The 14,352-nt window shown below is 40.1% G+C and overlaps 1 protein-coding gene across 3 annotated transcripts in view; it reads left to right on the forward strand.

The window, feature by feature from the left end:
* SMG1 (SMG1 nonsense mediated mRNA decay associated PI3K related kinase) overlaps nucleotides 1–14,352 on the forward strand; it is a 99,510-nt gene that overhangs the window by 80,547 nt on the left and 4,611 nt on the right. For all 3 annotated transcript variants that reach the window (XM_037507543.2, XM_054693822.1, XM_054693823.1), the window contains 11 exons: nucleotides 216–366; nucleotides 470–659; nucleotides 826–1,295; nucleotides 4,259–4,396; nucleotides 5,750–5,902; nucleotides 7,439–7,618; nucleotides 8,880–9,107; nucleotides 9,756–9,967; nucleotides 10,114–10,220; nucleotides 11,200–11,379; nucleotides 11,461–11,567. In XM_037507543.2, coding sequence (XP_037363440.1) covers nucleotides 216–366; nucleotides 470–659; nucleotides 826–1,295; nucleotides 4,259–4,396; nucleotides 5,750–5,902; nucleotides 7,439–7,618; nucleotides 8,880–9,107; nucleotides 9,756–9,967; nucleotides 10,114–10,220; nucleotides 11,200–11,379; nucleotides 11,461–11,567 — 2,116 coding nt within the window. The remainder of the gene's footprint in view (nucleotides 1–215; nucleotides 367–469; nucleotides 660–825; nucleotides 1,296–4,258; nucleotides 4,397–5,749; nucleotides 5,903–7,438; nucleotides 7,619–8,879; nucleotides 9,108–9,755; nucleotides 9,968–10,113; nucleotides 10,221–11,199; nucleotides 11,380–11,460; nucleotides 11,568–14,352) is intronic.

Below are 14,352 nucleotides of genomic sequence, written 5' to 3' on the forward strand. Positions count from 1 at the left end.
TCTTGTACACACTTCATCCCACATCTAGCATTAGCATCTTGCATATCTGTAATATGATAGCAACACCATGTAGTTGAGTCCACGGAGATTTTGCCAGTTGTACATACAAAAAACTTTTTAGCCATTATGCCAGCTCTGAGACTGTTGACTTTTTGTGTTCCCTGAAATTTATTACTCTTCACAGAGAATTTTAATTCTTCCTTCTTTTCCTCTAGGATACTTCATGCTCAATATGGTGAATTAATCCAACCAAGAAATGGTTCAGTTGATGAAACACCAAAAATGTCAGCAGGGCAGATGCTCTTGGTAGCATTTGATGGCATGTTTGCTCAAGTTGAAACTGCTTTTGGCTTATTAGTTGAAAAGGTAAATATTGACTTGGTTTTATGAATAATGCAAGTGTTGCAAAGTAGTTGTTCAGTGTGCAAAGAGTGGAAAAATGGACTTCTTTTTCTTTCCATTTACATAGTTAAACAAGATGGAAATTCCTATAGCTTGGAGAAAGATTGACATTATAAGGGAAGCCAGGAGTACCCAAGTCAATTTTTTTGATGATGATAATCACCGGCAGGTGCTAGAAGAGATTTTCTTTCTAAAAAGACTGCAGACAATTAAGGAGTTCTTCAGGCTTTGTGGTACCTTTTCTAAAACTTTGTCAGGTAATATTCCATGTTTGAACATGCTGGCTTAATTGTGTCATACTCCGGAAGGGGGCAGGATGGAGTGGAATTAACTGTATGTTCGTAAGAGAGGAAGTGTTTTAAATAAGCAGCATATTACCTTAGTTTTACATGAAATACTTTAAGAAAATTGTCCTTTTTTCAGGATCAAGTTCACTTGAAGATCAGAATACCGTAAACGGGCCTGTGCAGATTGTCAATGTGAAAACCCTTTTTAGAAACTCTTGTTTCAGTGAAGACCAAATGGCGAAACCTATAAAGGCATTCACAGCTGACTTCGTGAGGCAGCTCTTGATTGGACTACCAAACCAAGCCCTAGGACTCACTCTTTGCAGTTTTATCAGTGCTCTGGGTGTAGACATCATTGCTCAAGTAGAGGCAAAAGATTTTGGTGCTGAGAGCAAAGTTTCTGTTGACGATCTGTGTAAGAAAGCTGTAGAACACAACATCCAGATCGGAAAGTTCTCTCAGTTGGTCATGAACAGGGCAACTGTGTTAGCGAGTTCTTACGACACTGCCTGGAAGAAGCATGATTTGGTGCGCAGGCTGGAGACCAGTATTTCCTCTTGTAAGACAAGCCTGCAGCGTGTTCAGCTGCATATTGCCATGTTTCAGGTAAGTATTTCTCCCTGTTTTTTATCCTTGTAAGAATTTGGAAAAACTGGGCAAATAAAATGCAACAATATAAAGAAAGAGAATTCTAAGACTTCCTGAATTATGCTGGCTCAGCAAGCCCATATTTGTATTTTGGTGTCTTTTTTCTGATTATTCCTTGTTTCTTTTTTATTTTATTTATTTATTAAAGATTTTTTTTTTTTTTTTTTTTTTTTAAATTTTTGTGTAGAGGAGAACAAGGGTGTAGGCTAGAAGTGCGGGGGTTGAGAGGATTCACCAGAGACAGAGTGGCGAGCAGAACAGGCGGAGTGACTAAATACAGATCAGTGGGCAAGACAGGAGAGGTCTGCTGCATCATATGTGAATTAGCTCCCTGGCCTGGCTCAAACTCAGGCCATAGTGGTGACAGTGCTGAGACTTAACCCCTATGCCACCAGAGAAGCCCCCTTGTTTGTTTTTTATGTATTTGAGATCATTTTGTATATACGGTTTGTGTTTTTTGAATTTTTATGTCATTATTTGACTATCCAGTAACAGAGTTTAGTCATTGTGACGCTGTACTTCCTGTGTTAACATGTAATTAAGATAGGGGACCTCCTTGATGGCACAAGGGATTAAGTCTCAGCACTATGAAGCTGTCTGCAGCACAAGTTCTATCCCTGGTCAGGGAGCTGACCCATATGGCGCAGCAGACCCCACCTGTCCCACCTGCTGCTCCCCTCAGCAGTGTATTTCAGTCATTCTGCCTGTTCTCCCCACTCTGTCTCTGGTGAATCCTCTCACCCCTCCCGTACCTCTGGCCTACACCCCAGCTCTTGAATGCAAAAATATATAAATCTTTTAAAAAAAAAAATGTTATTCAGATAACTTCTTTTTTTTTTTTTTTTTAAGATTTATTTATTTATACAAGCACTGGGTACAGTCAGAGGCGCAGGAGGGTGAGAGAATTCACCAGAGCTAGAGCGGAGAGTAGAACAGGCAGACTGACGAGGTACAACTGCTGAGGGGAGCAGCGGGCGGCAGGAGAGGTCTGCGCGCCATGTGGGACCCTTGCTGGGCAGCCGGGGATCGAACTGGCGCTGCAGAGGCTGTGGGCAGCTTTGCAGCCCAGTGCTCAACCGCTGCATCACCGGGGAGGCCCCCAGATAACTTCTTTTTAAAGCAACTTCTGTTTTTCTTATACTAAATGGATGAACTGTTTTGTGCATAGATCATCTTAGTTTGGGAATTGCTTTTAAAAGCCTATTTTTATCTCGATTTTTTAGGGGGCAGTGTGATATAGGTTTGGATTCAGATCAGACTTACGTATATTTACCTAAGTTTGAATTTAACTTCTCTAAGGTTTCTGAGTTACTTTTCTATAGAACGGGGCCAGTGTCTCTCAAGGGTTGATGGTGACAAGGGTTAAAGTCTATGCACAGTATAAATTTAGGTATTTTAAAAAAAATTCTTCCTTTTGAAATATAGGCTTCATATTGTCAGTAGCTTCAAATAAGTTTTAACCTGTGGTGTAATGTTTGCAGACTGTATTTTCCTGAGATCGGTTTTAGCACAAAAAATGGTTGCTCTGTGTCGTTTATATATGGAAGCTGCTTCGTAATAGTGGAATTGTTGGGTTCAGCTCAGTGCATGGAACCAACCTATTTCCTTCTCTTTGCAGTTTCACCATTAGCTGTTGTTTTTAGTTCTTAGGTTAAGGAAAGTAATTTAGTCAAATTCTGAAATTGCATTTATTATATATTAATAGTCCTATATCTGGCACACTCTAAGTTTTAGGATGTGTTTTAAATGTAATGCTGAAAAGTTTTGTACATCTTGGGATTTATTTCCTTAAGTAATGATGACACCTGTATGGAAAACATTGTAAAAATTCTTTTAATTTTGTTCTTCTGATTACATTGTAAGCTCTGAGCACAATGTAAAGCTTTTTAAGATTTATTTATTTATGCATACAAGAGCTGGGGTGTAGGCCAGAGGTGCGGGGGCTGGGGGTACGAGCATTCACCAGAGACAGAGTAGGGATTAGAACAGGCAGATTGACACAAATACACTGATGAGGGGAGCAGTGGGCAAGACAGGAGAGGTCTGCTGCGCCATGTGGGCTAGCTCCCTGGCTGGGGATCAAACTCATGCTTCAGTGGCTGCCTGTAGCTCCATAATGCTGAGACTTAACCCCTTGCGTGACCAGGGAGGCCCTAAAACTTTTAATTGTAGTCCTAGTGCCTCCTGGGGTCTCTGTAGAACATACGAGATGACTTGATCTTTCATCAACATTTGTCCCTCCATTCTGTCACTTCCCTCCCCCTGTCAAGATCTTCAACTGGAGATTATTTTCTGGGGAGTTGTGTATTAAACTTACTTTATTATTATTTTTTTTTAATTTTTTTTTAAAGAGGCATGTATTTTTATTTGTTTGTTTGTTTGTTTGTTTGTTTATACAAGCACTGGGTACAGTCAGAAGCGCGGGAGGGTGAGAGAATTCACCAGAGCCAGAGTGGGGAGCAGAGCAGACAGAAGGACCGAAGTACACTGCTGAGGGGAGCAGTGGGTGGCAGGAGAGGTCTGCGCGCCATGTGGGACCCTCTGCCGGTGGCCGGGGAGCAGCCGGGGATTGAACTGGCGCTGCAGAGGCCGCGGGCAGCTTTGCAACCCAGCGCTCAACTGCTGAGCCACTGGGGAGGCCCATAAACTTACTTTAATTAGAGAACATCTTCGGAATTATATAAAGGTTGCATATTGTTGATCCAAGAAATTTGCCAGCCACCCTCTATCTCAGGAAAATCTTCACCTGGTTGTGATTCTTCTGTAGTGTTTCTTCTGTTACTCTCTTCTACCTGCCTGCCTTTGTTGCAGCTGGATTATTTATTTTTCTCCCCCTAGTCCTAACTCACACCACCCTTCCCTTGTTTATCTAATGTTTTTTTTTTTTTCACAGCTGATTTCATTTTTCTTTCTTTGAACAGTGGCAGCATGAAGATCTTCTCATCAATAGACCACAGGCCATGTCAGTCACACCACCCCCTCGGTCTGCCATCCTAACCAGCATGAAAAAGAAACTCCATACTCTGAGCCAGATTGAAACTTCAATTGCCACAGTTCAGGTATGTTTTGTCAGATCCTCCTTCCAGCACGCCTCACTTACAGAAACAACCGACACTGTTACTCTTAGTTCAGTGAGCATATGTGTGGCCTCTAAGCCACGAGAACATAAGCTCTTTCCACTTAAATTTTATTTTTTTTTTATACAAGCACTGGTTACAGTCAAAAGTGGGGGAGGGTGAGAGAATTCACCAGAGCCAGAGCGGAGAGAACAGGCAGAGTGATGAAGTACGCTTCTGAGGGGAGCAGTGGGTGGCAGGAGAGCTCCGTGCGCCATGTGGGACCCTCGCCTGGTGGCCGGGGATCGAACCAGTGCTGCAGAGGCTGTGGGCAGCTTCGCAGCCCAGCGCTCAACCGCTGCACCACAGGGGAGGCCCTCCACTTAAATTTCATAAAATAATTTATGCCTTTTTTATCCTTTCACCTTCAAGATAACCAGTATGTTTTGAAGAGTGGAGGCATACTATTTCAGGTTTTTAATGCATTTGATGATTATTGTGCCTTTATGCATAATGGGAACCTTGATACTTAATTTGTTTTCTGAAATTTTTGTAAGCAGTTATATCTGACGTAATCATTTTTTTAATCTTTATTTTATTTTGGCTGACTTATTAATATCTAAGAAGCCTAAGCATTTTTTACCTCTGTTGAGTATTTAATTTTTGTGATGTCAAAGACAGCAGAACATCTTTCCAAACTGTTAGTACTGACTATTTGGTCAATTCAGCTAAATATTTAATATCCCCCAACGCTCTTTGTTTAAATAAGAAACACTGATCTTGATGATGGTTATGTTTCTCTTTAGATTCTGTATTCTGTACCTTTGTACACAATAATAACTGACATTTTTCTGTTCTTTTTATGAATTAGTGTTAGAATAAAATCAAATGCAATATTGTGTAATACTTTTTTAAGTTATAATAAAAATATTCTGGAGCTCACATCTTTACTTCCTTGTCATGACAACCTGGATGGACTTTTAACATTATTTATAAATTTTTAAAGTTCTGGGAGCCTGGTTTTCATTTTTCACAATCAAAAGTATAAATTTTGTCATAGCACATGTAGCACAGTAAGAGTTTGGTGTAGCAAATGTTGTGTTTTAAAGACCATTTCATTTAAAAGTGAAGGTGAAACTACAATTTTGGCATAGTATGCTAAATGCCAGTTTGTATTTCCCAAACACATTAAGCCTCAAATATTTAGTGAAATATTAGTGAAAGATTACTTTCAAATGGTTAGTTTAAGTTTTTTCTAAATTACATATGCTCCATCATGATTCCTTTGACTTGTTATGTAAAATGCTAAACAGACATGAAGTCTGTTATTCACTGAAATTCTGCTGGTTTTCATAGGAGAAACTAGCAGCTCTTGAAGCAAGCATTGAACAGCGACTCAAGTGGGCTGGTGGTGCCAACCCTGCACTGGCACCTGTGCTACAAGATTTTGAAGCGACAATAGCAGAAAGGCGAAATCTTGTCCTTAAAGAGAGCCAAAGAGCAAGCCAGGTATTGTGATCTCTGTGTGGTCTCTGTGTTTCCAGTTGCAGGATTATATTAACCGAGTGGAAGGTGCAGGTAGCATCTCTAGGAATAGCTTGAGAGGCCACCCTCTAGTCCACAGAACTGGAAAGAGGATTGATTAGCATTCTGGGATTTTCCTTAAGGCTAAATTCATAGCAAGTTACTTCCCTAGATCCTTACTGTGCCCCAGTTATATATAAAAATAAATATAAAATGGACACAGCCTATGTTGAAAAATGGAATTTTAATTCTGTATTTGTCTAAAGGTCACCCAAAGATTTGAATATTATATTTTCCCACATGGCAACAAAAGGTCTTACAGCTTTGTGCTTTGCCAGAGATTGTGGATTAGCTTCGTGGTGATTGGTAAAAATAAAATATTTATGTAAATTTTTTTAAAGTTTTTTTTTTTTTTAATTTATGCATAGAAGAACTGGAGTGTAGGCCAGAGATGCGGGGGGTGAGAGGGTTCACCAGAGACACAGTGGGGAGCAGAACAGGCAGATCTACTGAAATACACTGCTGAGGGGAGCAGCGGGAGAGACAGGATAGGTCTGTTGCGCCATGTGGGTTAGCTCACTGGTCGGGGATCAAACTCAGGTCAGAGAGAGACCTGAGACTTAACCCGTACACCACCAGGGAGGCCCCTATGTAAATTTTCTATCAGGTGCAGAATGGACTAATAATGATACCCGTATTTTATAGAACTATCCCATAAATTTTATTTCCTTTATAGTTCTAACATCCATATTTAATGCATTATATCATTTTATCTATAAAATATTTCAGTAAAGAACTCCTAAAGAACTTCATCACAATATTATTATTATCATGCCTTAAAAGTCAGTATTTTGTGATCTTTATTGTAAAGTTAGGCAGAGTAGAAGCAAAAGGGAACATTCCAAATTGAAATTTGGATGTAACAAACAAAATGCATTGGAATATAATAACAGTTATATTTATTTATTTTTAAAAAGATTTATTTATTTATTTATACAAGCACTGGGTACAGTAAGAAGCATGGGAGGGTGAGAGAATTCACCAGAGCCAGAGGGGAGAGCAGAAGGCAGATTGACGAAGTACACTGCTGAGGTGAGCAGCGGGCGGCAGGAGAGGTCTGCGCGCCATGTGGGACCCTTGCCGGTGGCCGGGGATTGAACTGGCGCTGCAGAGGCTGCGGGCAGCTTCGCAACCCAGCGCTCAACCGCTGTGCCACCGGGGAGGCCCTATAATAACAGTTTTGTTACGGAATATATTTTGTATAAAAACAATCATGTAGAAGATACACTGACTTAAATATCATAGGTACTTTTGACTCTCAGACCTACTAGCATCAACAACAACGTGTACTTACTTACAGCCTGTTTAAGGGTTTGGTCAATTGCCAAAAGAGTTACATGTTCGCAGTTCTAGGACCAGTTTTGTTTCTGAATCCTGGCAAAGAGTAGCTGGTATTTTTTGTGTGTCATTAATTGATTTCCCTCATTGTGGTAGCTCCTTTTCTCTTTTGTTTCTTCACAGGTCACTTTCCTCTGCAGCAATATCATTCATTTTGAAAGTTTACGCACTAGAACTGCAGAAGCCTTAAACCTGGATGCTGCGTTATTTGAACTAATCAAACGCTGTCAGCAAATGTGTTCATTTGCATCCCAGTTTAACAGTTCGGTCTCTGAGTTGGAGCTTCGTTTATTACAGAGAGTGGTGAGTTCTGGGTCTTGGAGGGAGTAGAGACTGGGTAATTAAAATGGTAAGGCCTTCATTGTGCCCTCAAAATCAACTTAATCACTGGTTTACATTTATTGAGCATGTAGCCATATATGATGATCTGAGGGATACAGTGATGTAGTTCTCACTCAAGGATCTTATACAAACAATACGACTAAAGAAAAAGTGAAAGAATTTGCAGAACGGGAAGGACTGTGAAGGTTTAGGGGGTAGGAAAGACTGTAACAGATGATTCAGAATACTGAAGATAAGGTAACAAATAGAGGGCTAGTGGAAGACAAATAGTGCACAGATTTGTTCAGAAATGTCAAGTTGAGGGCCTTCCTGGTGGCATAGCCCTTGAGTGCTGGGTTGCAAAGCTGCCCACAGCCTCTGCAGCGCTGGTTCGATCCCCGGCTGCTCCCGGCCACCGGAGGAGGGTCCCACATGGCGCACAGACCTCTCCTGCTGCCCGCTGCTCCCCTCAGCAGTGTACTTCGTCAGTCTGCCTGCTCTGCTCCCTGCTCTGGCTCTGGTGAATTCGCTCACCCTTCTGCACTTCTGACTATACCCAGTGCTTATATAAATAAATAAATAATAATAATAAAGAAAAATCAAGTTGATAAGTTTGGTATTTACATTTTATGGAAATTTAGGCTGTGTGTTAGGCGTTTTGGTTTCGTTTTAACAAGTAAATTTGGGTTTATGGTCCTTCATATGGATCATCTTTGTTTTTTTAAATATTTATTTATGCATACAAGAACTGGGGTATAATCCAGAGGTTTGGGGTGGGGGGAGAGGATTCGCCAGAGACAGAGCGGGAAACAGAACAGGTGGAGTGACTGAAATACACTGCTGAGGGGAGCTGTGGGCAAGGCAGGAGAGGTCTGCTGCGCCATGTGGGTCACGACCTCCCTGGCTAGGGATCAAAGCACTATAGTGGCTGCAGATAGCTTTGTAGTGCTGGGTCTTAACCCCTTGCACCACCAGGGAGACCCTGGATCATCTTTGCTTTTATAGATGCATTTTCAGGTCTTAAAGTTTAAGTGCTAATTCCCTATGTGATTATGCAGAAAAGTTAAAAATCTTGTTCTGTATTTCACAGATTCTGTAAATTATCATCAAGTACTATTTTGACTAGGCCACTGAGGTTCTCTTTGTCAGCTTGAAGTTACTGGTACTTTTTGATGACAGTGATGAACAATCTTAAACTATTCCAGCTGATTGTTAAAACTAAATAAATGTTTGTTCTGTTTAGGACACCAGTCTTGAACATCCTATTGGCAGCTCTGAATGGCTTTTGTCAGCACACAAACAACTGACCCAAGACATGTCTATGCAGAGGGCAATTCAGACAGAGAAAGAGCAGCAGATAGAAACGGTCTGTGAAACAATTCAGAATCTTGTTGATAATATAAAGACTGTGCTCACTGGTCATAACCGGCAGCTTGCAGATGTCAAACATCTACTGAAAGCAATGGCTAAGGTAGGACTAATACTATCAACACATTCATGTCCTCCCTTTTATATAAAATTATAAGTTGTTATGATTTATGGAAAAATGACATTATAAGAATTTTATAAAAAAAGTAATTTCTCTCAGCTCACATCTTCCAATTTGTAAATGAATGAATTTGTGTTTTCCTTGACTATACGTTTGGTAGGTAGTAGTCTTAATTTTGCGCATAGCTGAGGTTTGAAGAGATTGATTCACACAGTCACTTCATAACCTGTGTAGTAAGTAGAGCTGAGACCTAACCTTAATCTCATGGTGTTTAGAACAGTAGCTTTTCTTCTCCATGTCCTTATTCCCGGACTTCAGGGTACCTCCGAAATGAATGAAATACTGTTTCTTCTATTATCTGACTAATCTAGATAGTAAGGAAAGTGAGCCCTCAGAAAAGGCTTGATTACTTCATCATTACAAAACCGTAAATCATTTTAGGATTTATTTTTATTTGGAGTTTTATAATTTTTTGAAACAAGATTCCTAGAAAAAAGGAATTAAATTGTTATAAAATAATTAAACAGATTGCTTTTTGAAAACCACTTATTCTTAGTCAAAAAGTGACAGTCTTTAGAATAATCACTGAAACAAAACCATTTTTCATAATCATTGTTATATGGATTCTAGGATGAAGAAGCTGCTCTGGCAGATGGTGAAGATGTTCCCTATGAGAACAGTGTTAGGCAATTCTTAGGTGAATATAAATCATGGCAAGACAATATTCAGACGGTGCTGTTTACATTAGTTCAGGCTATGGGTCAGGTTCGCAGTCAAGAACATGTTGAAATGCTTCAGGAAATAACTCCCACCTTGAAAGAACTGAAAACACAAAGTCAGAGGTAAGAATGCTTTCTGGCCAAAATTTAAATGTAAGTAAAACATCTGGTATAGAAAGTCTTATGTAGTTAATTTATTCAGTTTTGTTCATATTTATAAGTAGTTATCTGGTAAAGTGTATTATAAACCATTTTATTTTGTATTTCAGTATCTATAATAATTTAGTGAGTTTTGCATCACCCTTAGTCACCGATGCAACAAATGAATGCTCAAGTCCAACGTCATCTGCTACTTATCAGCCATCCTTTGCTGCAGGTAGGAATTCCCTGCTTCAGAATGACCCTAATTTTGATCTGTCAATAATCTATGTAGACAAAGATGTTAAGAGGTTTTGTTGTAAATGTCTGCTATGTTTATAGTCATCACCTTTTTAAAGGGTTTCCTTAAAGTATGTCATATCTCAAAGTGAAAAAATTTGTTTTTAATTTTAAAGTACTTTTGAACTACCTATGTTCAAATACTCTTTATTTAAATATTAATTTAAAGATTAATTTTTTAATTAAAGATTAATTTTTTTATGCATACAAGAGCTGGGGTGTAGGCCAGAGGTGCTGGATAGGGGGTGGGGTGGTGAGAGGAGTCACCAGAGACAGAGTGGATTGACTGAAATACACTGCTGAGGGAGGCAGAGGGCAAGACAGGAGAAGTCTGCACTGTGTGGTTTAACTCCCTGACTGGGGATCGAACTCATGCTGCAGTGGCTGCCTGCTGAGACTTAACCCCTTGTGCCACCAGGGAGGCCCTGAATAGTTAATTTTTTGATTATGAAATATAATAGTTCCATTCCAGCTGGGTGTAAAACCACTGTGAATTGTTGGTTCACTTCTATGAATGCAACTTTTGTTGCTTTGCCTTCTTAATATTAAATTAATAATTTCCCTGTCACTAAATAAATCTTTTGAAAAATGACAGTGCCCAGATTTAATGTAACGTTTTGTGACTTTACCATGTTAATCTTCTGTGGTTGGGCACTTAAGGTATTTACCATATTTCGATGCCACAGCAAACTAGTACATCACGGTGCCAATTCACATCTGAATGTCAAGATTTGTTTTTAGGAGGACAGTTTCTTTTTCATGGGAAGAAAACTTTAAAATTGTAAAATCACATCCATTTTCAAGACTGTCCATATGTAGTTGATGGATTGTGAGAGCATCACCCTGCTTTTTCTTCACTATCCCATGCCGTTTTCTGTTTACATGTATATTGAGCTACTGCTGCTCTTTTTCTGTAGCAGTCCGGAGCAACACTGGTCAGAAGACGCAGCCTGATGTCATGTCACAGAATGCTAGAAAGCTGATTCAGAAAAACCTTGCTACATCAGCAGATACTCCACCAAGCACTGTTCCAGGAACTGGCAAGAGTGTTGCTTGTAGTCCTAAGAAGGCTGTCAGAGACCCTAAGACTGGGAAAGGTAAATTAATTAGAATAAGGATGCCTTAAATATTTACACAAAGTGATGGTCTGACTTATATTTGTTTCTGTTGCTTCATAGCTGTGCAAGAGAGAAATTCATATGCAGTCAGCGTGTGGAAGAGAGTGAAAGCCAAGTTAGAGGGCCGAGATGTTGATCCAAATAGGAGGATGTCAGTTGCTGAACAGGTAACTTTTAAAAACATGATCCTCTTATGCTTTTCCATGTGGTTGATCAAGAAATGAGGAATTAAATCTGTTTTTAGGATCCAGAAGATTTTGAGTGACACAGCTCTCGAATTGTAACATAGTCACCATTTTACATCAACTCTTTCCTATTAAAGTGTGAACTTACATCTTTACCAGATGAGCAGCTAATTTGCATTTTAAAGAGGAGCATCTGAAAGTTTCAAATGAAATGAGAAGGACATTTTGGCTGTAGGAACAATATCTATAAAATGTTCTTGGCTTTTAAAGTCATTACTCTGAAATTTTCTCATTAAAATTGTGTATATAAATTTGAGAGTGAATCCTCCCTGCCCCCGATATTTTGAAAATTTTCAGTTTGCTTTATCTGACTGTATATGTATCTGCATATATACAATTTTCAGAACCATTGGAGAGTTAGTTGCAGCCATCGTACTATTTCATGCCTAAATTCTTCAGCATCTTTCTTTTAAAATATTGTAATACAGTTATATTATTCAGTTGTCAACGCAGGAGACAACATTGACTCTACAGTGCTAACATTCAGTCCATATTCACATTTCTTCAATTATCCCCACATGTCCTTTATTGCTTAACCCTTCTCTTTTAAGCTGCATCCCTTCCACCTCACCCCTCCGGTACATTATATAAGGTTTATCCTGGATTTCATTTACTTGTTTTAGTCAATTTTAATATCTAAAATAGTTCTTGAGACATTGTTCTTTTGGCATTGACAATTTTTATGTCTAGACCATTTTATTTACAGAATGTACCTCGGTTTGCATCTGTCTAACATTTTCCTCATAATTAGATTCAGAATTAACTGTTGTGGCCAGGAACACCATGTTAGTGATGTATCTTTCTCAGAATTTTACATCAAGGGATACATGTTGGTTTGTGCCATCTTTGGTATTATCAGGTCAGCTCTTTTGGTTTGGGTAGTAGTCGCCATTGCAAATTACCTTTTCTCCTGTGGGGTAAAAATTTGAGATGTGACTATTCTTTTTTTCCCCCATCACCAGCCAGGTTACTTATTTAAGCTGTCTCCTGCTATAAGCAGAGACATGGGAGACCATTGTGCTGGTCATGATTCGATATAAGTAAAGAAGGCGAGCTGGAGCTTAAGGTTCTGCACGTTACTGTTCACATGCAGAGTGATAGTCCACACTAATACTGTGGACCCCAGTGCTGGGCACTAGTCCAGGTTCTTTTGATTCGTTTTTATAGCCAGTCAGCAGTGACCTCACATGACTGTTATGGAATAGAGTATGATTACCTTCTCCCCAGGAAAAAGACTTGGTGGAGAGATGGGGTTAGGGAAGGAGGTGAAGTGGGGGCGCTCTCTTGCTCTTCATGCTGTGACTTCTAGAAGACATTCAGCATGCCATCTCCCAACACATGGAGTGGGATGAAGTAGTGATGGCCTTCTCTTTGAGAGCTGAACTCTTCTCTCCATAGGGTGCCGCTCCACACAGGCTAGCCAGGCTGGGACTGACCTGGCTGCCTAGAAATCTGGGGCACAAGCCACTGCTGCCATTTTTGATCCAGACTACCCTGACTGTTTTAATTGCTAATGCTTGGCATCCACAATTCAATATTAACATCAGTAAGGAAAGTTCTTTTGTTTTGTTTTTAAACACATCCCTTTTTTTTTTTTTTTAAGATTTATTTATGCATACAAGAGCTGGGGTGTATGGCAGACCATTGCAGGGTATGGGAGGATTCACCAGAGACAGAGTGGGGAGCAGAACAGGTGGATCCACTGAAATATACTGCTGAGGGGAGCAGCGGGTGAGCCAGGAGAGGTCTGCTGTGCCATGTGGGTCAGCTCCCTGGCCAGGGATCAAACTCGTGCTGCAGTGGCTGCAGATAGCTTCATAATGCTGAGACTTAACCCCTTGTGCCACCAGGGAGGCCCTTAAATGCATCCTTGAGCCTTGAGCCTAAACTATTCTTGGCCAAGAGTCATTCTTTAGAAATAGTTTGTCAAAAACTTTGGGTGATTTACTGAGACAGGATATCTTTATCTCACAAACTTTCTGACAGGTTAATGGGTTGTGTGCTTTCATCACTGTCTAGTACTTCTCCATTTTTTTAGAGGATGCTTCACTATTGTGCTTTTAACTCAGGTAATTGCTAAGTTTTATGTGAAAGAAAGCTGGGGCCTCCTTGGTGGAGCAAGGGGTTAAGCACCGCACTATGAAGCAATTCTCGGCCTCTGCAGCTCGAGTTCCATCCCCAGCCAGCCACGGAGCAACCCACATGGCGCAGCAGACCTCTCTTGACTTGCCTGCTGCTCTCCTCAGCAGTGTATTTCAGTTGGCCTGCCTTTTCTTTTCCCCACTCTGTCTCTGGTGGATCTTCTCATCCTCCATATCTCTGGCCTGTACCCCAGCTCTTGTATGCATAAATAAATCTTAAGTATAGAGTTTTTTGCATAAAACTTTGGGTATAGATTATAATTCAGCAGCCATATATTGTGCATTTGCCAGATAACTGGACCCTGAAAGATGTTCTGGCTACCTTTCTTACTATAAGAGAAACTTGGACTGATCTGTTGAATTAGAGACATTTGTTAATCACCCAACTGTGTTCAAGGATCTGGTAGGCACTTTTTTAATATACAACTTAAATGTTCAACCGGTGATTTCACTGTTAAGCCCCAGGAGTACCCATGGGTCAGTGGGACTCACAGACCATGTAAGGTGAATTTCCAAAGACATACATCCTGTCAGCTGTGGAATTATGAGGGAAGCCCAGCTTACTC

Source organism: Talpa occidentalis, unplaced genomic scaffold (genome assembly GCF_014898055.3).
Source record: "Talpa occidentalis isolate TD23 unplaced genomic scaffold, MPIMG_talOcc4v2.1 talOcc4.12, whole genome shotgun sequence".
Taxonomy (NCBI): Eukaryota; Metazoa; Chordata; class Mammalia; order Eulipotyphla; family Talpidae; genus Talpa; species Talpa occidentalis.